General features: G+C 35.3%; 3 protein-coding genes across 3 annotated transcripts; 2 read left to right on the forward strand and 1 right to left on the reverse strand.

Moving 5' to 3' along the window:
• Positions 1-3804: 3804 nt before the first annotated feature.
• LOC133307548 (uncharacterized) lies at positions 3805-10004 on the forward strand. Its single transcript, XM_061508075.1, has 6 exons — positions 3805-3901; positions 4119-4794; positions 5596-7127; positions 8222-8407; positions 8718-8892; positions 9024-10004. The coding sequence occupies exons 2-6, from the start codon at positions 4134-4136 to the stop codon at positions 9815-9817; spliced, it is 3348 nt and encodes a 1115-aa protein (XP_061364059.1). The 5' UTR covers positions 3805-3901; positions 4119-4133; the 3' UTR covers positions 9818-10004.
• Positions 10005-11977: 1973 nt separating this feature from the next.
• LOC133307555 (peroxidase 5-like) lies at positions 11978-13429 on the forward strand. Its single transcript, XM_061508082.1, has 4 exons — positions 11978-12190; positions 12434-12625; positions 12714-12879; positions 12960-13429. Exons 1-4 carry the CDS (start codon positions 11978-11980, stop codon positions 13370-13372), a joined length of 984 nt encoding a protein of 327 aa, XP_061364066.1. The 3' UTR covers positions 13373-13429.
• An 811-nt stretch (positions 13430-14240) lies between these two features.
• On the reverse strand, positions 14241-16652 carry LOC133307541 (nascent polypeptide-associated complex subunit alpha-like protein 2). The gene is made up of 4 exons (XM_061508066.1): positions 16454-16652; positions 16257-16359; positions 14899-15017; positions 14241-14818 (listed from the first exon to the last, which is right to left on the reverse strand). Exons 1-4 carry the CDS (start codon positions 16553-16555, stop codon positions 14468-14470), a joined length of 675 nt encoding a protein of 224 aa, XP_061364050.1. The 5' UTR covers positions 16556-16652; the 3' UTR covers positions 14241-14467.
• Between the last annotated feature and the right edge of the window lie 6006 nt (positions 16653-22658).

Consider the following 22658-nt stretch of genomic DNA (forward strand, 5'->3'; position numbering starts at 1 on the left):
GTGTGCATAATGATTGCATAATAGTAAAAAAAAGAGATTAGTGCATACATGTGGTCTTTACCTCCTATTTATAGAATTTACCTTAAGGTTTGAACCACCCTGGCCCTTTTCTTTAGGGCTCAATTCTCTTCTTGCACAATTATCAAATATCCACCTTTTATTGGGCCTTTTAGGCATATGAGCCTTATGTAGGTCCATAACAAAATTATTATTTGATATATATATATATATATATATATATATATATATATATATATATATAGGGAACTGAATCACTTACCACTAAAATTTTTTACCACTCTTATAACTAATTTAATCATCGTTGATTGCTGTCAATCTAACGGTTATAAGGGCGTGTTTGATGTGATGTATAAAGCCTGATAGTATAAGCTTATATTATATGTTATGACATTTTTAGTTGTTTGGTGTTACCATTGTATAGTATAAACTTATACAACATGATCCATTTATACATCAAAATAATGTATAACTTAATCACGTATAGAAGGGTAGGATTAGGCCTGATAAGGGATTGATGTATTAACCAATGCAATTCTTAAGAATTAATATATTATTTTAATATTAATATATTAAAATAAAAATAATTTTTCAATACATAAATTTTTAAAATATTTGAGATTTTTATTTTTATAAAAATTAATATATTTTTTGGACACACGGATCAACATATTTCTATAAAAATTAATACCATCTGATATATTTGGAAGAATTATATAAATTTATTATTAAAATGTATTTTTGTCAAAAATATTTCTTTTTATCCTATCTAGTATTGTATAGTGCATTACCAAACATTGGATGATATTTTTTTTTATCTTATACAATATATTTTTTTATACAATATAATACCAAACGCTAGATAGTATTAAAATTTAATCAGGTCTTATACAATCAAACCTTATACTATCAGATATTATACTATCAGGCATTATCCTATGCTATGTACCAAACATGCCATAATCTATTGAAAATTAATAACATTTATTGTGTCACATTTATTAATTAATTATTAATTCCCAATAAATTAAAATCATTATATTGACAGAAATCAACGGTAATTAAATTGATTGTAAGAGTGATAAACTTTTTTGATGGTAAGTATAGGCTTTTTGACCCTTTTGACCCTTATTAATTAATTAATAACCATTTTGTCCCTTACTCAGAACTATCTACCAATCTGCCCCTCTTTAATCGATTAACTTGAAGATTTAATCGATTAAATGGTCAAAACTGAAAAAAAAAATGGTTGACTTGAAGATTTAATCGATTAAATCTTTAAGTTAATCGATTAAATCTCTCTCTTATTTTATTTAATCGATTAAAACTTATATTTAATCGATTAAATATCACAAAAGAGCGTGAAAGTATTGATACCAACTTGTAAAATGGTAACTCTTAATAAAACGTAATGAGCTCTTATTAAATACAAAACACAATCAGCTCCTATTATTAAATATAAAACGCAATCAGCTCCTATTAAATACAAAATGCAATCAGCTCCTATTAAATACAAAACGCAATCATCTCCTATCAAATACAAAAATACATTACCTCTTGTATTAGCTGCATAAAGTAGATAACGTGACATTATTGTTCATGTTATTCAACTAATCCATTCCATTAGTACATAATAACATTCCTTAAGTCATGACATTGAGGCCTGGCCTGTGCTAATTGGACAACTTATGTGATGTTTATTGTTTTCAAAAGAACTCTGATCTCTTGCACGAAAAACAGAAAGCTTTTTTCATAAGATTCAATCAACATTAGCTGTTAAAAGCAAAGAACTTGAAAATGTTCAGAATATTATCTAAACGCGTATTCTGTGTCTTACATTTACGCCGACAGTAAGAGCGACTGGGTCAGACATGAATACCTTAATCACTGGAATGTTAAGAGCATTAAAAAAATTTATCAACTGATTGATTGCGATTTTGATGATACCTACGATTGATTGTGATTTGTAATTAATAGGAGCTGATTGCGTTTTGTATTTAATAGGAGCTGATTGCGTTTTGTATTTAATAGAAGCTGAATGCGTTTTGTATTTTTTTTGTTTTTTGTATCTTTGCATTTTGTATTTAATAATAGGAGTTGATTGTGTTTTGTATTTAATAAGAGCTGATTGCGTTTTATTAATAGTTGTCATTTTACGAGTTGGTATCAATATTTTCACGCTCATTTGAGATATTTAATCCATTAAATATAAGCTTTAATCTATTAAATAAATTAAGAGAGATTTAATCGATTAACTTAAAGATTTAATCGATTAAATCTTTAAGTCAACCATTTTTTCCAGTTTTGACCATTTGGCCCGTTTGGATGAACTTTTTTTCCTCCAAAAGCTGCTTTTTTTCTTGAAAAAAAGCACTTCTCAGTTTTAGTTCATTTGGATGTCTTCTTTTAAAAAAAGTAGAAGTCACAAAAAAAGTCAAAAACTTACTTTTTCTAGAAGCTAAAAATTTTAACTTCTAAAAAAAGCAGAAGTCAAAAGCCAAATATTTTTTTCAAAAACTACATTTTTTTATAAAAATAAAATAGCTCTAACTTTCGTAAAAAAGACTTCTAAAATAAGGAAGAGATAAAAGTTACTTTTTTCAGAAATGTAAACAAACGGGCTCGATTAAATCCTCAAGTTAATCGATTAAAGAGGAACAGATTGGTAGATAGTTCTGTGTAAGAGGCAAAATAGTTATTAATTAATTAATAAGGAGCAAAAGGGACAAATAGTCGGTAAGTATATGATGCCCCCTTATATATATATATATATATATATATATATATATTGAAACCCATAATATTTGTATCTATTTATTTTATGATATTAAAACAAAATAATTTTTGAAAGTGACTTAATTTTTATTTTATTTTTAAATATAACACATGTAGTTTTTAATTTATATTTTAATTAAATTTAAAACGGAACATATAAAATATTTACTGCAGTGAAATTAGGCGTGTTCGCGGTCTGGATTTGATCAGTTTTGGAAGCAAAAATCATTTGATCCAATCCCTTCGGTTTGATCATAGAATCATCCATTCGGTTTGGATTTTTTTTCAAATCCGATCCAATCCAATCCAATTTTTTTAGGTTTAGATTGGATCGGTTTTCGGTTTTTTGAAAATCCTAAAATTTATTTCATGATAACATCTTTTGTATATATTGGCTTTATAATTTTATTTTATTTTTAAATACAAAAACATTAGTAAACTATAATATAGTTTTTATTTTGGATAATGAGATATGAAGCTCTACAAAGATAAAATTTTGTTGATGAGATGTGACTATATTTTTTTTGCGGTTTAGTTGATGGGTTAATGAGTCTTGGGTTTAGAAATTTTTGGGTTATGATTGGGGAAAGACCCAAGTAAGAAGAAGGGAATTAATATATTAGATCGGTTGGGATTGGATCGGTTTCATCAACACATCCAGAAACCAATCCAATCCAATTAAAATTTGCGATTTTTTTCGGTTTTCGATTTTTCGATTATCAGTTTTTTGGTTGGGTTACCGCGGCTTGAATCTGTTTAGATCGGTTGATGAACACCCCAAGTGAAATAACAATTTGAGTATTTGTAAATAACTCATTTAGAATAAATTTATTTTTTAAATACACAAATAAAAACATATTTATATTAATAAATGAAAATTATTATATATTTGAAATTAAATTAACAATGATCTTTAAAATATCTTTATCTTCAACAGAAAAGATTTGTTTGTTTTTTTGTTGGTAAATAACAGAAGAGATTTTTGATTGATGCATAAGATCAGGTTTCAACAGAAAAGCCTAAGCTTTACGAGTTGACGACCACACTCAGAACCTGCGTTGCAGTTTCAGTCCTCTCTCTCTGGATGCTCTTCCGCCTCAAGCTTCTGGTACGATTTCAATTTATTTTTTCTTTTCTTATTTTTCTTATTTTCCGTATGTAATTTCATGAGCAATCGTCGCACTATTCTGTAATTTTCACATCGATTTTCCCTTGAATTCCCTTTGCATGGTTTTACCCCAAGTTTGAACTTGCTATCGTTTTTCATCTCCTATTAATGTTAATTTTTATGGGTCTTGACCAATTTGATTGATTGCTTGTCCCAGCTTAATCTGTAATCGATGAAGAGTTTTGTGTCGTATGTCGATTGGGCGTATTATCCGCCACTCTCTTCAAATTTATCAGCTTTTGCGGCACCGTTTAGTGTTAATCGATCCAATTCCTGTGACGTTTTTGTGGATTCAGCAGAATCCGCAGATGCTGTGCCCCCGATTACCTTCCCTGTTCAATCCAATTATGGGTATGATTTCTTTTCCAACCCTGTCAGAGAATTGGATTCTTCAGCGCCTTCTTCACAGCCATATGGGTATTCGGGGTTGCAAGGTTTAGATTCTTCCAGTGCCCAGTTGCCTCAATTTAACTCTCCAAGTTTGGCTTTTAATGATGCATTCTCTTATGATCAAGGCACAAAACCAAGTCTTGTTGAAGCCCAATCATACTACCCTTCGTATATTTCACCTACAATTCATGATCCCAGTTCTTCTTCGGTGGCACCTAATCATTGGTCTTCAACATCTGGCTTTCCCCCTTTGGATGGGCCTTCTCTTGGTGATTATGCTAACAAGTCACCTGAGATAGGTTTTGCTGGTCAAAGTGCTGTCTTGTGGAATCAGTTTGCAGAGTTTAACCATGGTAAAAGTAAACAGGTCGGAGTCGGGAGCAGTTTCTCTTCAAAGCAAACAAATATTAATGGTTCCGTTGTTGAAGAAAGATTGAACCCAGGTATGTGTGCCCTTATCTTGTTTTGATGCTTTTCAATTTCTTGAGCTTATTGTAGATGTGTTGTGTTGTATTGGTCACTTCATGGTTGTCCTTTAACTCAAGTGGGTTTTGATTCTTCAAGGTATGTCTGATTTTCAAATTCATTATTAAGATAATAGTTGATCAAGAGCCTAAGTGTTTTTGAAAACTTGAACAGCTTGTTCCCCCATACATTGAGAAACTCTTGAGTAATCTGAGTGTAATACACTATATCGACGAAATCAGTGTCATCATCATAATAGTATATAATATAATAAAATTTAGACAAAATCTAGGCTGTTGAGAGTATTACTTTAGAGTACGTAAGTATATTGTCTCCCATTAGGGGATGTTTTAGTTGGAGAAAGACTGCAAAATGTATTTGAAATAAGTTCATCTCTTACAACTTTTATGCCTGAAAAAGGGAACAAAGAAGAAAAAGGTAGTTGTATGCAATTTTTATTTCAGTGGGTCAAGCTTGCTCACCGTAACTCAGTAATTTACAAATGTTCCAAACTTCGAATGAAGCTTTTGCCTTTAATTGAAATGATATATTTTGAAAATAATTTGTAATATAGGCTTTCTTTCAAACCAATAAGATCAATGCTCTCTCTTTGTTTCTAATTAAACTTCATGGCAATTAGAAAATATTATTGAACAATGTGCTTAAGGGAACACTAAAGTGACGAAAAGAAATATTGTATTTGGATATTGCTAATTGGTAATCAACTTTTCATCTTTGATGTCAAAAATAAATGTGAAAAGTTATTTTATTAAATGCAGGATGTAAAGATTTGGAGGACTCTAATGGGGAGATTTCACATATGATTGCTTGGGAAAAATGCAGTATGCCTATGAGTGCAGATCACTTAGATGATAAATCTTGTCGGTGGGGAACTTTCAAACCCATTCCAGTTGAATTTTCAGGTGCATCTGCTATGCATCCCCCTTCAGTGTCTCTAGAAACTCATCACGAGACCCCTTTGAAATTAGTTGCAGATTCAGGGAACTGCCCCTTGCCATACACTGTTTCATATGACAAACACATGAGGCAGCATGATAAACCATCAAGAGTTGATGCCATATCTTCAACATCTCTAACAGGGTTAGTTACAGATTTGAACATTGGCAATATTATAGCAGATGGAGACCTTGGACACAATAACTTCTATAATACAAAGGAGGCTTATCACAGGCCTATTCCTGGATCTGCTGGCTGTTTTGATGTAAATCATCTCCGCATGCATCTAGAGAGAAATGAACTTTCCTCATCAAACAAGGCAATGGTTTCTGACAATGACGTTTCAAAGGATGCTGCGGATTATATATTTAAAGTAAGCAATGGATTTCAAAATCCTCATCCAGTGGATAATTTGAGCTTGAGACTTAGTGCTATTGATGATGTCAATTCTGCTGAGAAATCTTTGGAGGGTGGTGATAGATGTAATCCTGCTGTAGACTCACCTTGCTGGAAGGGAGCTCCTGCTTCTTACTTTTCTCATTGTGAATATTCTGAGGCTCTTCCTTTAGAATATGTGCTCAAAATTGAAGAGTGCTTTGGTTCTGTTAATCAGAAGCCTCAAAATTTCCTGTTTGGTACAGAAAATAATGGGAAAGAATCTTGTCAAAATTCAAATAACTATCAAATGCACACTCAGGAAACAGGTTCAGCAGGTTCTCCAAGGAAATTTTCTGTAACAAAGTTTGCATCAGAAGATTGCATGTCAGATGATTCAGTGAATGATGGATCTTTTCAGTCTGAGCCAAGCCGTGATTGTGGGCTTCAATATCTGGATGACATTATTGAAATAAAGGAAAAAAGTGTGCCTCCAACCAAACCAGATGATTGTGAGCCTATATCTTCTTGCACTGAGCATCAAGCTATAGAGGAAAACAAATTGATGTTTCAAAAACAGCATGCTTTATGCATAGGTGGTGCAGATGCTGGATGCAGTGTGAATAAATGCTTGGAATTTGGTACATCTTATACAGCGGAACATACCCTGTCTTTACCTTCTTCAGTAGTAGATGCACCTACTACACTTGAAAAATCAGCTGGGAAAGTTTCAAATCAAAAATTAAATGTCCAAATGCTGGTTGATACAATGCATAATTTGTCAGAGTTGCTTCTTTTTCATTGTCGTAATGGTGCCTGTGAATTGAAAGAGGGAGATTGTATTATCCTTAAAAATGTGATCAGTAATCTTAATACTTGTGCTTTTAAAAATGCTGAACAAATTACCCCTGCCCAAGAATGTCTTTTCCATCAGCCAGAAACTTCTGTGTGTGCTGGAGAATCATGTGAGCTTCAACAGGTATGTTCTTATTTCTTCTATAGAAAACTCTTTTTTATGTTTTTATATGATTTGTTGAAATTACAAATTTATATATTTCATCTGCCTCATTGATTGATGATAACAATCTAGCAGGAGCTGAACTTCATTATTTAGCACATGTAGAATAAAAAACAATAAGTTGCAAATTGACTTAGCCAACTTTGCTGGCCATCATAGTAAATTAACCCTTTTCCATATGATAATAACTTCTGTATCAAATCAAGCAATTACTGGATATACTTTATATTCCTCTCATACAGTATTAACCTTCGAGTTAAAAATATGCGAGGTTACAGTAAATTCTAGTTATTTGGCCTTATAAACATGTACTTACCAGTTTCCACGTGATTACAATGGCTTTAGTGTGTTTTCTATGACGTGTTTTGGTTAGAAATGGATTGCAACATAGTTCAAATAGTGCTTACGTGGTATGTAAAATACTCAAAGGATTATTAGCAAGGAAGATAAAAGAATGCTTTTGATACAATGCTAAGCTTGCTGGAATTGGGTGGAGGATAGCATTGGTTTCACCATTTTATAGGTGCTGCCAGTTGAAGACAGATTGTGAATCAATTTTATTGCTATCTAGTTCAGTTCAATTTTCCATTATATTTGTGTTTGTGTCATGGATCTTAGTTGGAACCCTATATGTTAAGAATCCACGTGAATTTAAGTTTCTATGCAGCTTGCTTGATGCCGCCAAAAGTCTCTGAGCAAGAAATCTAGCCTATATATTGTATTACTAGATGCAACCTCGTCCTTTGACTCTAATTAAACACAGGAATAAATCTCAAGAAGGAAACAGATAACAAAAATTAATACTCATTTATATTGCATAAAATGCAATGGTGGAAAAGAGATATATGTAGTTATAAATACTGCTTGTAATAACTTTTGTAATTCTTACGAGGTTTGGATCATATTATTTACCCATTTTTTTAGAAGGAAAAGGATATGCTTCTTGTTTTTTTTTTGGTTTCATGATGTTAAAGGAGGTGGTATTTTGCTTATTTTATATGCTGATTAAATTTAAGCCCTGCATTACGTCGTATGTTCTCCAAATGTATTCTCAGGATGCAAGTTTCAAGTGGCCCCAATTAACTAAGGTAGGACCAGAGAGCTCTAAGGTTGAGCTTGAGACTCCACATGTTCAAGAGGCAAACCTGCATTTCAGATCTGAAAAACAACATTTGAAGCTTTCAGATTCCATATCCCCTAGCGGTGATGCTGAATTGACAAAAGCAGATAACATGACTAAGGTGCTTTAATATCTCATGCAGTGTTATTTCTCTCTATTTACTAGAAGGTTTCGCTTTTTGTCATGTCACATGACAAGATCATTTTTCTGCACACACAAATCAAGTGTGGGTCCCATGCTTAAAAAAAAAAAAGTCAAACCAAAATTAAGATACGGCGCCGTATCCTCAAGATACGTTGCCGGATCCTTGTTGCAGGAATGAACAGTGTCATTCCTGCAACATGATTCTTATATTTCCCTTACTAGAAAGGGGGCAAATTACAGTGGAAGGGAAAAAAATTAATTATGTTTGGGCTACTTTTGATTTGTAGGCTCTAAAGAGGATTCTTAGTGAGAATTTCCAAGATGATGAAGGAGCAGATTCTCAGGCTTTACTATATAAGAATCTATGGCTTGAGGCTGAAGCTGCTTTATGTTCTGTCTCTTACAGAGCTCGCTATAATCAAATGAAGATAGAAATGGAGAAACACTCATCCAAGCAAAGAGGTTGACATTTTTCTTTATCTCAATATGACTCATTGCTATTAATATCCTAGATATATAACCTGGAAATTTAGTTCTTCAATTTTTGTTTTAAGCTAATGTTCTGCTTTTATATATTTTATATATTGCTGTAGATATCGAGGGGCAATCAAAACCAGAGGTTGTTCCTAGTTTAAGCGGAAGTCAGATTTCTGCAACCAAAGTGCACAATTATCCAAACCTTGATTCCTCTGCTCCGGATTTTCCTGTTGAACCAAATGTTTTGAAATTTTCTGCTGATACGAACAAGCCTAATGCATGGACACCTGAAGGAAAGGGTAGTCAAGACCCGGATAGTTTCATCCAGAATTATACTGTTTCTGGCACAAACAAGGTGGCTGGAAATGATGTGGCTTCTGTTATGGCCAAATTCCATGTTCTCAAAGCCCGGATTGACAAGTCATGCATTGATGATGCTGCCAATATGGAGGAACCATCAGACATAGCAGGCAAGTTGGCACCTAGTGGGAGAGATAATCAAAACCAAGTTAATTTCTGCCAGGATTCTCCTATTCTTGGAAAAACCAAGGCTGATTCGGATTACGAGGCATCTGTTTTGGCTAGATTTCATATTCTTAAGTCCCGGGTTGAAGATTCAAGCTCTATATCTTCTGTAGGAGATCTGTTAGATGGAGTTGGATTTGCTGGAAAAGGAATGGACAACACAATAATTACAAAAAATGCATCAGAGGGCAAAAGTTTGGATGTTGATGTTAATTCTTCTGTGATGCATCTCAGTTCCTACCTTGCTGTGGACAAGTCCATCCCAAAGGAGTTTCATCTGGATTTGGAGGACATTCAAGAAACTCAACCTTGCGGAACCTATGAGTTTCAGCTTCCTAATTATTACTCTGATGGCTTAGCATCAGATTGGGAACACGTGGAATAGAGGAGCTTTTGGGGCTGATTTTGAAACCTTTAGACTTTAATGAATGTTTTATGGATCAGACTTCCTTATTATTATCTTTATCAGACATAATATTGCAGATTTTGGTCTTTAAGTCTTTTGCCGTGTCTGTCTGTATATAACTCTGTCAGTAAATTGAAACCTTTATGTTGTGTGTGCTTATTTGCTCTTGTTGATAATATTACAAGTGATAAAAAGGTTAAGTCATTAAATTGCCCCGGATCAATTTGTTTAGTCGTTTCAAATTAATCATGCATTCGGGCCTAGGGATTTTTTTATTGTGCTCCGGTCAAAATGAAAAAAAAAAAAAAAAAATGGTTTCATTTAAATTCTTTCATTTTTTTTATAATTCTCTTTCAATTTCTTTTCTTTTTTTTTTTTAGAAGGGAACATGATGTTATCGGAGCATCAAAAAAGCACTCCGGGTCTAGATGCATGTTTTTTTAAAAGAAAACATTGACATTGTTTCCTGTACCAGTTACTAATAGAGCGAGAGTATATGGAGAATGACTGAATGAGGACTTACTTGATGCTAAATTTTTCCATTGACTAGTTACTTTTCTTTTCTTTTTTCCCATATAATGGTGGCACTCAGATTCCTAGTAGTTTATTCACTGTTACTTTTGTAAATGTTATACATAGCTAATTACTCGTGAATGTATAAAATACATGGTTCTTCCTTATACTCCTATATCGTCTGGCATGAGCTTTTGTTTTTGCCAAAAACAAAACATTCGATGCTCGGCAATGTCATGTTTTTCATCCGTGACCTAATGTACAATAATGCAATGTTTAAAACACATACCATGTTTGTGCATTAGGTATGCTTGTGTTTTAGGTAGTGAGTTTTTGTTGGCAGAATTGTTTTTAAGTATTCCAAAGTATTTTCATTATGTAACATTCGCCCGAATTTTGTGAATAGTTTTTTCTGTGAAAGTTGTTGGCTAAACTAAACAATTTTAGATTTTGTAAATATTAGGGAAAAATGTTTCTGGAGATAAGTTATCTGTATTTTTTTCAGAACGACGTCGTTTTAGTATTGAAATCTTAAAAAATTATAAATATAAAGACTATTATAACTCTGAAATAAATTAAAATTACAAAAACACTATGATTTCTGCCCAAAATGATGTCGTATTGAACTTACTGCGAATAAGTTATCGACAGTAAAGGGCCGACCCAGTTCAATACCCACTGCGTAAGTGTCTGGGGAAGGGAAACTCGAGTCAAGCCTTACCCCTGCTTTGCTCAGCTGTAAAACTCGAGTCAGTGGGGAAGGCAGAAAAAGCGAACCCTATTCCTATATATCTTTGCTACCTAGTCCGGCGGAATTTTGTGAAACATGCTTGCTTTTTTAATTTTTGGTTGTCCAAATTGTATTCTGAAAATGAAAATAAGGACTCGTTATCTCAAAATAGAGAAGAGAAAGAGAAAATTATATAATCCAATAAGCCTACACGAGCAGAGCAATGAATGAAGGCATCTAATGCCATTCCAAACAACGACAGTCCTTTAAGGTTTAGGTTTCCATTTAGATCATCACTCTTTCACAATCAATGTCACACCTAATCCCACTAAGAAACACTAATTCATGATAAAGAATAGATTTGAGCATAAAACTAGTCTTAAAATGTGACTTTATCAAGTTGTCTCAGATATTAAATGCTTAATCTGAAAATCATTTCCCTATTGTATGCTTTCTTTCTAGAAATTTAACGGAGTTGCTGTGACAACTAACATGTAGACTAAGCATGTACATCATCTACCACATTTTTTTTTGTCTATTATATTCAGTAATGTATTCAACTTTAACAACTCATTTGGATTTTCGTGCACTCAAGTCAACTAAAATCGATTCACGCACGTATTCCTCATCCTATCACAGTATGTAATCTTGAGAAGTGGCTTCATCATAACACTAGAATAATAGTGTGATTTAACTTGTTCTACTTGTCCTTTCTTTTAGCTCCCCAATCACTTACCCTTCTTGACCATCAAATAATAATGAAAATCCAGCCCATTGCCTTGTAACATGGCATTAAGGACAGAATAATCCCCTTAATCATTGCCTTTCCAAGTATAAATAGGCTATAATTATGTCATAAGATTACTCAGAAGAAAGACAATCTTTCAGATCAGAAAATGAATCCAAAAAAACTTAGTGGTGTAATTATAGTTTTGGTCATATATTTGTTGAATCAAAATGCTCATTCTCAGCTGCAGGTTGGGTTTTACACCTATTCATGTTTCATGGCTGAGTTCATTGTAAAGGAAGAGGTCAGAAAAAGTATTACTAAGGATCCTGGACTTGCTGCAGGGCTTATAAGAATGCATTTTCATGATTGCTTTATTAGAGTAAGTATTATATGAAGGCAGTATTTATTTATCCATTATCCTTAATGAGAAGTAAAATTTAGGTCCTCTTTCTTTAGTTATCCACCCAACTTCCTCAAAGTTAACTATCACTGCACCTTGCACACAATGCTAGGTAGTTGTTCACATTTGGTATGACTACTTAAAATAGTGATCATCGTTGGTATCATCGTAGGAAAAGACCAACTCTGATGCCATTAACTTTAACCACATTGTTAACTGTAGGGGTGTGATGCATCGGTACTTCTTGATTCCACTCCCTCAAACACCGCAGAGAAAGATTCACCAGCCAATAAACCAAGTCTCCGAGGGTATGAAGTCATTGATAATGCCAAGGCTAGACTTGAGGCAGCATGCAAAGGAATTGTTTCATGTGCTGACATAGTTGCATTTGCAGCAAGGGATAGCTTGGAGTTAGTAAGTGTGCCTATTTTGCTCTAGAAACATTTGAAGGTTAAGTTTATTTCAAGAAAATGACCCTTTATCATTATTGGGCTTCATGCAGGTTGGAGGACTAGGCTATGATGTTCCTGCAGGAAGAAGAGATGGTAGAATATCACTAGCTTCAGATACAAGAACAGACTTGCCTCCTCCAACTTTCAATGTTAACCAACTCACTCAACTCTTTGCAAAGAAGGGGTTAACACAAGAAGAAATGGTCACTCTGTCTGGTAAGAGCTTCAATATAACTCTATTTGATGGTTTGCCTTTAGTTTAAATATTTGAATGAAATATACTTTTGTGCATGCAGGAGCACACACCGTTGGCCGTTCTCATTGCTCAGCTTTCAGCAACAGATTGTACAATTTCAGCAGTACTTCAATCCAGGATCCAAGTTTAGATCCCTCATTTGCAGCACTGTTGAAGAAGCGATGTCCACAAGGCAGCACAAACCAAAACTTGGTGGTTCCAATGGACCCTTCAAGCCCTGGAGTTGCAGATGTAGGGTACTATATTAATATCTTGGCAAACCGAGGCCTGTTCACATCTGACCAGGCTCTCTTGACTAACATGGAAACAGCCAGCCAAGTGAATCAAAATGCTAGGAATTCCTATCTATGGGCAAGCAAATTTGCAGATGCAATGGTGAAGATGGGTCAAATTAGTGCCTTAACAAGTGATGCAGGAGAGATTAGAACAAATTGCAGGGTGGTCAATAGCTAGCAATAGTAGTGAAGGATTGAAGTACCTGCAGCATTAAAGATTTATAAATTATATGGCATGTTTCGTTAAGTTTTTCCTGCTTAATTACAAAACAAGCAACTTTGCTTTGGTTTTTCTTTTCTTTTCGGGTAATTGGAATTCATGTGTCGGTGAATCCTAGTCCTGCTTATTCTTGAAATAGACAGTTTGTCATATGCAACAAGTAAGAATTTGCTCACGTTATCCTTATCCATTTCCATTTCCATAATTGCAAAAGATCATCAAATCACAATGCATTGCTGTCAACAACCAACACACTAGTAAACTATACGTTAAGGTTCATCCATACATACATTCCAAAAGAATTAACCTTATCGTTTTAATTAGTACAAATATCATCTTATATTTTAAAATTAATTCAATTTAATTCCATCATCAATCTTACAAAAGAGTACAAGAGTTCCTAACCCGATGGCCTCCCATTTTAGAAAGGGCCAGGGACATGAGCCTTTAAGTCGCAGGTATCGATCCAATAAACCAACTCAGGACATGAATTCGAGCAGGCTAAATCTCTTATTGCACAAGGAAATGAATTTAACTTGTTTCAAAAAGAAAAGTGTGGTGAGATGTTATGATGCGCAAACACCCCCCAGTGCACAGAAACTTCCCTGAGATCATTTCTTAGACTCGAATGTACGATCCTGCTATCACAAAGAAACATCATTTCCACTGCTCCTAGACTCATCCTCAAAAGTATGATATTATAATGCTGACTCAAAAATTAATTAAAAAAATAATAACTTCACAGTTTGTTATGTAAATTCTTCGTGTAATACAATCTCATTTTCCAATCACCGCAATTTTCTATTTAAAATATAACCCTCACATTTCATGAGACAAAAAAATAGAGCTCATAGAAGGCTATTATGAGTAAAAACAACAAAAACAATATGATCACTGATCATCATGTCGTATCACAAATTTTAGAGAGCAACAAAATTATAAGGTAAACCCAACCATATGGACCGAGATATGGTTTGACTACAATAACTTCAGGATGGCACTAGTTCCAAAATCATCCACAAAAAACAAATACTAATAGAACGTAAAGCATAATTAAGTAGTGAGCTCCATGATGGCACCAACAATGTCCCCGTCGTGAGTCTTGAGAGCCTTGACGGCCTTGCTCCTTGACACTCCTGCCTGGGTCATGACCAAATCAATGTCATGGAGCTCAACCCCGGTTTCATCAACCTCCTCTTCTTCTTCATCAGGCTGTGCTCCTGCAGCCTCAGCATCTTGATCTGGTTTTGTCATTACAGATCCCATATCTGGCATCCTGAACTGCTGAGCAGCTTGGTTCTGCAACTGAGAGCTCAAGTCCTCTATTTTTGCCTCCCCAAATATGATGTAGGTCTCCGAATTTGGACTCTTGAAGACATCAGGTTTTGAGATGTAAAAAAGAATCTAAGACATAAAATAATATGATTAGAAGCCATCCATCTTTCGGATAGATCACAGAAAGAACAATACATATAATGACTAACATTTTTAGTTCTCTTGATTGTTACCCTACTAACGCCAGTAACAGGTTTTAGTCCCAACTTCAACATTGCTTTTCGACTCTTCTTCTCACTTCTGCTCTGCTTTGAACCATCAGTGGCACCTGCATCTCAAAGGATAATAAAACAGGTCAACGGATAACAAAGGGAAGGAGTACATTAATATGGTGTTGCAATTTAAGAAATGTAATAAAAAGCAGATGTACATTGTATTTTCTCTAGATAAAGCTTTATAACTGTAGTCCTATAATTTGTAACATGGTTATTGATTTGCCAACATTGGCACTACAGAGCACATTTTTTTTTCTCATTAAAATAAAAAACTTAAAATTATATAATAATCATAAGCATAAAAATATTACTGAATAGATTTAAGACGTCAAGTTAATTGTCAATAAAAAGAATCTCTACCATTATAATGTTGGTTCTCAAAAGTTACAATTTTCAGGTATAAATTGAACAATTATGTTATCAAGCATAAACATTCTGTGATTCTTCTACAGTAATTTTAACCTTGACAACAGTATAATCTAGCTCATATCCACTTAGCAAGCCTGAGCAAACAAAATCCAATCAAACCTATTGGAGAATATACAAGTGCTGCCTTGTAACCTCTATGTTGAGTTGTAATGTAATGCAATTATGCGAGTGCTGAGTTGTAATTCAGTTGTGTTAGCTTAGGATGCTGTTAATCTGTTAGGAAATTAATTACAGTGGTTACGGAAAGTGTACACCATATGTGCAAGTATATATACATAGAACAAAGTAACAAGAGAAAATGAACTTTCTCAGATTCTCCCAAATCCCATTTCTTCTCTCTGAACTCTCTCTCTCTTCTTTCATTTCTGGTTTTCCTCCTTTGCTAAAACTCCTTCACAACCTAGTGACGACAAATTAAAAAAACGTGTCACGCTCTCATCATTGAGGGGGTAATACTGGGAGGATCAAATGTAACAACCTTACCATTATGGCAAGGCTCACCCTCTTTTTTTTTCATACTATACCATCTACAGAAAATCAATGGACTTCAAATCAAATTCCACGATCTCTGAGACAACCAATGTGAATAAAGGGCCAAAGGGCACTTAGTTGTTTAAAGAAGCAGATGGTTGCTCCACTATGATTAAGCAAACTTATTTATCAATTAGTTTAAAAGAAAAAAAAAATTACCAAAACCTAAGTAAATAAAATCCATTAACCATGTTATAAAAAAAAAAAAAAAAATCCATTAACCAATGTTCATATTGATAGGAACAAAACAACATTTCCGCACAAAAATATCATAAACAAAAGAAAACGTCGTGAAAATGAAAATAACGATACGAGGAAGAAAAGCTGAGGACCTTGATCGCCGTCTTCCTTGTCATCGTCGTCGTCTTCGTCGTCTTCATCGTCATCGGCTTCGTCTTTCTCATCATCGTCCTCAACAACGGGAGCGTCGTCTTCCTGAAAAAAAAAAAAAAAAAAAAGACGAAAGAATGAAATGAGATACAAAACCAAAGAAGAAAATAGAAATTGAATCCAATGGAAATGGGGCAACCTGCGGCTGAGGTTTCTTCTTGAGGGTTGTCTCCTCGGTGGAGGGAACTTGTAGATCGGCACCGGCCTCGGCAGCTGCGTCAATAACGGGACCTGGAGACATGGTTTTTCAGTTTACACACAACACTCTAATACAGATACACAGGGACAACACTGTTTTGCTACTCCTTCATTATTCATGTCAAGGGTTTTCAGATTCATTGGGCCATCACATCTTTGGGCCCAGTTTACCATTCCTTAGTCTTACTCCATTCTTAGGTTCATTCAGTGTTTATATAAGAAGATTTTTACCAACATTTAATATGGGGAATAGTTAATAACGGAAATATGACTATTTTCTTATTTTATTTCTAATTGTATTTTCCGTTTCTTAATTATTTCATCTCATTCTAATATCTAGAAAGTGGTTATTTTAAAATGGATTTGTTTTTTGAATTTAGCAAGTTGAATATATTCATTCTCAAAATTTAATGAATTATACTTAAGATTTATTGTAAATTAAATCAATAAATAATTTTGAATTTGCGAGCCAAAGGATGTTGTTTTGGAAGATTAAAACACATTCTTGATTCTACTAAAAGAACAAGATTAGAACACATTTTACGTGGATAATTGTGTAAAAAATTATGGGATGAATCAAAGGTTATATTCTTTATTGAAAAGCATCAATTGCACCAAAACCTCCTTAAGGTATCGGATTAATTATTTGTATTTCTAGTATCTCTCTAACACACTCCCTAGCAAGAGCTTTTTAGACTTGAAGTATGAATATGACACACGTCCATCTTTCTAGTCTACTTTATTATTTTATGGTTTTTTTTTTTAATTTCATCTGAAAGTGGAGTGATAAGCTGGTGATCTCATAGTCACTGAACTCTGATACCATGATAAACATCATTTTTTTTTTGTTGATAAAATGGAGGGCCTAGCCGAGCAAAACTATATTAATAACTTTTGCATGCTCAAAGAAGCATGCTCCACCAGAAGGTTTGTACAAAAAGCATTCCAAGCGGATAAAATGCTAACAGGGGGAGAGGAAAACAACAACATCTCAATCCCCTTCTATTTAAAACCTAACTTTGCTAAACTATCTGCAACATCATTCATTTCCCTAAGAACAAAACTCCACAGGATTTGAATAAAACTATTAGCACTAATCTTAATTTCATTACAAATGGAATCAAAACAACCATGATCAGCTTGATCTTCCACGCACTGGAGTGCTTCTTTGCTGTCACAGCAAAGCCATATTCTCTTAAAATTTTTGGCACTTGCAAGTTTCAAAACATGCAGAATTCCCTTAAGTTCTGCTTCTAGAGGAGAACAAACTCCAATTTTCAAAGAAAAACCTCCCAGCCACTCACCATTGTGTGAAACTAAGAAGCCACCACAGACACCTATACTTGAATGGAAATTGACAGCTCCATCAACATAAGTTCTGGTCACATCCTGCAAATCAACTGAATCAGTGCCAGTGGGAATAGCTGGTGAGGAAAGACAGGACCAAAAGGGTCAGTATTGCTGAATTTCTTCATGTCAGTAAGAAAGGTAAGAATTCTGTAAACTGGATCAAGAGGCCAAGTGAAAAGATCCTCATGGGCAGAGGCATTTCTCCACTGCCACAAAAACCAGCAAGTAATGAAAAAGACTTCTTTCCAAGATGACCAGAGCTTAGATGAGAAGGGTTTATCCAGGTTCAGTCTAAACCACTATAGGCCACCTGTAGACATGAAATTAATGAGAATTGATCCATCAAACCAAGTTTCCCAAATCACTCTTGCAGCTTTACAATCTCTGAGGGTATGCATAAGGGTCTCCTCATCAGTGTGATAGATAGGATAGCTGATCTCCCCTCCACCCCAATCACTGGTTCTACTTCTAACAGGCAATTTGTTCAAACAAGCTAACCAAATGAAAACAGCAACCCTGTAAGGCCCTTTCCATTTCCAGATGGATAGCCAGATTCTATCTTTCTCAACATCACAGCTCATCATCTGATCATATGCAGACTTCACAAGAGATTTCTCAGGCCTTCTATTTTTCCAAAACAGCCTATCACCAGGTTTGCTACAGCTAGGAGGAGGAAAACTTTTAATCTCAGATAAAACAGCAATATCAAGAAACATCTTCAAATATACCCAATTCCACTCCCCTGTACTTTGGTTTACAAGTTCAAAAGATTTAAGTTCTAAGTCAGAGATAGGTGGTTTAGGAGAAGCCAACTCAAATAGGCTATTATTCCCAATTCCCCACCTATCCATCCAAAATAAAATATCCTTGCCATTGTCAAGCTCCCATTCTAAATGAGGATCCAGCTTCTCTCTAGCAGCACAAACACTCTTCCAAAGAGAAGAATCATTCCTTCTAGCAATCAGATTATGCTTAGGGTTCTGTTTTCTGCCATATTTGCCAAGCAAGACCTTGGCCCATAAACTCTCCTGATCATTGATTAACTGCCAAGCTACTTTCTACATGAAGGCTACATTCTGAACTCCCATATTGATAATACCCAGCCCCCCACACTCCTTAGGACAACACAGCTGGTCCCAGGCTACATAGTGAGCTCTCCTCTTACTCTCAGAATCACCCCAAATGAAACTATGTTGCATCTTCTCTATATCCTGACAGACATGAACAGGTAAGATGTTATTCTGCATCTGGTAACAAGGAATGGCCAATATTACACTCTTAGCTAGAGTAATTCTGCCTGCTAGAGATAAACATTTGGCTTCCAATCTTGTAAACGATTTTGGACTCTACTAATCACATCAGCATAGTGATTTCTCCCAGCTCTTCCATGTCTCATCAACACTCCCAAATACCTGCCAAGATTGTTCACCTTCTTAAAGCCACTAGCCTTAGAGATAAGTTCTACAGCCTCCTGAGGAGTATTTTTAGAGAAAAAAGTACAAGTTTTCTCAATACTCACACATTGACCTAACATGCTGGAAAACATCTTTAAACAATTTAAGATGTTATTCAGTTGACTGAGAGAAGCTTCAGTAAATAATATCACATCATCTGCAAATAAAAGGTGAGATACATAAGGACCTGATTTGCCAGCCTTGATTGCAATCCAGTTCTTCCTTTTCACTTCATCCTGAATTAGGTGGGTGAGTTTTTCCATGCATAGTACAAAAAGGTGTGGGGATAGAAGATCCCCTTGCCCTATTCCCCTTTGAGGCTAAAATCCCTGAGTTCTAGAACCATTCCAGAGAATCTCAAAATACGAGCTAGTAACACATCCCATGATAGCTCTAATCAGGTCTTCAGGAAGTCTCAAATCTAAAAGAATAGCTCTAATGAAACTCCAATTGAGCTTATCATAAGCTTTCTCTAAGTCTATTTTAATAGGAAAAAAATTTTTCCTCCCTTTCATCCTGTGCATTAAATGTATGAGTTCTTGAGCAATAATAATGTTGTCCTGGATGTGCCTTTTAGGAACAAAACTGGTCTGGTTTGGGGAAATGACATTACCCAGAAAAGGCTTGATTTTATTCACCAGGATCTTGCTTAGCCCTTTATAGACAGAATTGCATAAAGCAATAGGCCTGAACTGCCTCATCAAAGAAGGCCTATCAACTTTAGGGATAAGGGCAATGAGGGTATTATTAATATCCCTAATCTGGTCAGGATGCATAAGATAATTTTGAATGCTATTGAACACCTGAGATTTAATCACTTCCCAATTCCTTTGATAGAACATAGCTGGGAGCCCGTCCGGTCCAGGAGCTTTAAGTGGAGGCATTTGGAAAAAAGCACTTTTAACCTCTTCAATAGAAATATTAATAGACAGCTGGGCAAGTTGATCCACACTCCAATTCGGCCAATTGCTTTCAGTAGTTATCCCGTTAGGGTCCTCCAAATTCTCCTTGAACAAATTCACAAAAAAAACCCTAACTAGAGCAATTAACTCCTCTTCACTAGCCACCCAGCAACCTTTATCATCCTAGAGCTTTAAGATTTTATTTTTGTTCCTACAAATTAGAGTGCTTGTGTGATAAAATCGAGTGTTTATGTCACCATCTCTGATCCATTCTCCACTAGATTTTTGGTACCAAATCTGCTCCTCTTGATCTAGAATCTCTTCAAGCTCCTTCCTCAACTTACATTCCAATTCTTCAAGCTGAAAACTGTTTTTGAAAATTGAGATGTTTTTGAATACCTTCTATTCGGGCTATAACTCTGTTTTTTCTTAAATGAGTAAACCCAAAAATATTCCAATTCCACTCCTTTAACAAGGGAATGAAGGTGTTTATACTCTCCAGCAAACTGGTCTTGTGATTCCAATTGTCCTTGAGAAAGGAAACAAATATTGGATCATTCTGCCAAATGGCCATAAATCTAAAAGGCCTATCACACCAACTGGGCTCCTCTTTATCCATTATAACCAGAATAGGATTGTGATCTGAAAACAGCCTACGTAACACTAGGAAATCAACTTCTCCGAAATTAGCTCTCCATTCATCATTGGACACAGCTCTATCTAGTCTCTTGTAAATTCTGTCTAGATGGAGTAATTTGGGGCCCTTCCAAGTGAACCTATTTCCCCCTTCCCCTAGATCCAGCACAACACGGGCATCCAGCATCTCATTAAATTTTTTACACCTATTAAGATCAACTGGTCCCCCCCTCTTTTCTTAGCAGGAACATAAATCTCATTAAAATCACCAGAAATCATCCTGGGGTCATTCATAGTTCTACCCAAGTGTTTCAATTCCTCCCATAACACCATCCGCTTTCCTTCTTGAGGGCTGGCATATACAGCTGTAAAAAAAAAAACCTTTCATACCAGGAAATTCAACCCAAGCATGAATAAATTGATCATGAGAAACTTGGAAAGTTATCTTTACATCTGTAGGATTCCACACTAACCAAATCCCACCAGCAAAACCTTTAGCATCAGCAACTATGTAGTTAGAGAAACCCAAACTACGAATTATGCTAATGACTTTCTTCCCACTAAAACGAGGCTCTAGAATTGCAGCCACACCTACTATATGTTTCTTACGAAATCTGCTGAAGGTGCTTATAAATTGCTTCTTGGCAGCACCTCTACAGTTCCAAGTTAGGACATTCATTGTAAAATTTGAGGTTGGTGCAAGATTCCAGAGTTCTTGCTACTCAAAACTAGAGATTCATCATTAGATTCCTGACTTAAGTTCTCGCCAACATCACAACCAGGGCTAACATCAATCAAGGCATTCTTAAGATTGAAAACTAAAGAGGGTTCTAAGACCATACCTGACTTAGATTCCACTACTTTTGTTCCTTCTCCCATAACAAGATCAGGAGGGTCAGGTTCCTTCATTGAATCATCTGTTTTCAAGCTGCCATCAAGATAGGTACTGCTAGGGTCAGTACTGCTAGCATCTTCAGAAAGAACTTCATCAGCCATCATCAAATCACTCCGCATATTACTCTTCTGCTGGCCAAAGGTAGACTGAGTAGGTTTCTGAGAAGATTTCTGAAAAGAATTGCTGTTAGGGATGCACTTAGCATGGGAGCTGGCCACAACTCCTTTTTCTTTCCCACTTCGGGTCTTGACAAAAATTTTCTTTGAATTCTGAACGGCAGATTTAGTTTCTAGGTTGTTCTTAACAGCAGTGGAAACTGCTGCTGTAAACTCCATCCCCACCAGGGATTGTTGGCTGCTCTTCTCCAAGGAGACATTCTCCTTATTCACATTCAAACTTGAAGTACCAATCTCAGAATTCTTTTCCTCACCATTTTTTTGAATAGCTTTCTCACTTTTCACTCCTGGTTTAGAGCCAACCAGGTTCTTCCTATTGGATAGATCCTCTCCAAATGCTCTGATGCTACCATTTTCCATTTTCTAGAAATTTTGTGACCCTCTCCTTCTGCGTTGAACTACCATCCACGGTCCTACACCCTAAGGACCAGGGCTTTCCATTGGCCGGTCTTGAGCCTCTTCAGTCCTGAGTGGAGATTTTGGTCTAGCAAATTCAGGACAAGAGTCCGAATTGTGACCATACTTCCCACATTTGAGACAAATGAGAAATAGTCCCTCATACTCAACTTTCTTCCTACTCTCATCAACGATATATTCTCCTCTTAAAGGAGCTGAAAGATCTAACTCAATGCAGACTCTTGCGAATCTAGCTCTGTCCCCAGTTGAAGTGGTTTTATCCACCTTCAGAACTTTACCTATTACTGATCCCAAATGATTCAGGAAGGGAAACTCG

Source organism: Gastrolobium bilobum, unplaced genomic scaffold (assembly GCF_033153095.1).
Source record: "Gastrolobium bilobum isolate Gb01-03AN ecotype WA unplaced genomic scaffold, APGP_CSIRO_Gbil_v1 utg2307, whole genome shotgun sequence".
Taxonomy (NCBI): Eukaryota; Viridiplantae; Streptophyta; class Magnoliopsida; order Fabales; family Fabaceae; genus Gastrolobium; species Gastrolobium bilobum.

Bases quoted from the DNA above. Each gene is read 5' to 3' on its own strand.
- LOC133307548 (XM_061508075.1), top strand. From the start codon at position 4,134: ATGAAGAGTTTTGTGTCGTATGTCGATTGGGCGTATTATCCGCCACTC. The intron at 7,128-8,221 runs GTATGTTCTTAT...ATGTATTCTCAG, and splicing joins AATCATGTGAGCTTCAACAG to GATGCAAGTTTCAAGTGGCC. The intron at 8,893-9,023 runs GTTGACATTTTT...ATATTGCTGTAG, and splicing joins ACACTCATCCAAGCAAAGAG to ATATCGAGGGGCAATCAAAA.
- LOC133307555 (XM_061508082.1), top strand. From the start codon at position 11,978: ATGAATCCAAAAAAACTTAGTGGTGTAATTATAGTTTTGGTCATATAT. The intron at 12,191-12,433 runs GTAAGTATTATA...TGTTAACTGTAG, and splicing joins TTCATGATTGCTTTATTAGA to GGGTGTGATGCATCGGTACT. The intron at 12,880-12,959 runs GTAAGAGCTTCA...TTGTGCATGCAG, and splicing joins AGAAATGGTCACTCTGTCTG to GAGCACACACCGTTGGCCGT.
- LOC133307541 (XM_061508066.1), bottom strand. From the start codon at position 16,555: ATGTCTCCAGGTCCCGTTATTGACGCAGCTGCCGAGGCCGGTGCCGAT. The intron at 16,360-16,453 runs GTTGCCCCATTT...TTTTTTTTTCAG, and splicing joins AGAAGAAACCTCAGCCGCAG to GAAGACGACGCTCCCGTTGT. The intron at 14,819-14,898 runs GTTAGTCATTAT...TTTATGTCTTAG, and splicing joins CAATCAAGAGAACTAAAAAT to ATTCTTTTTTACATCTCAAA.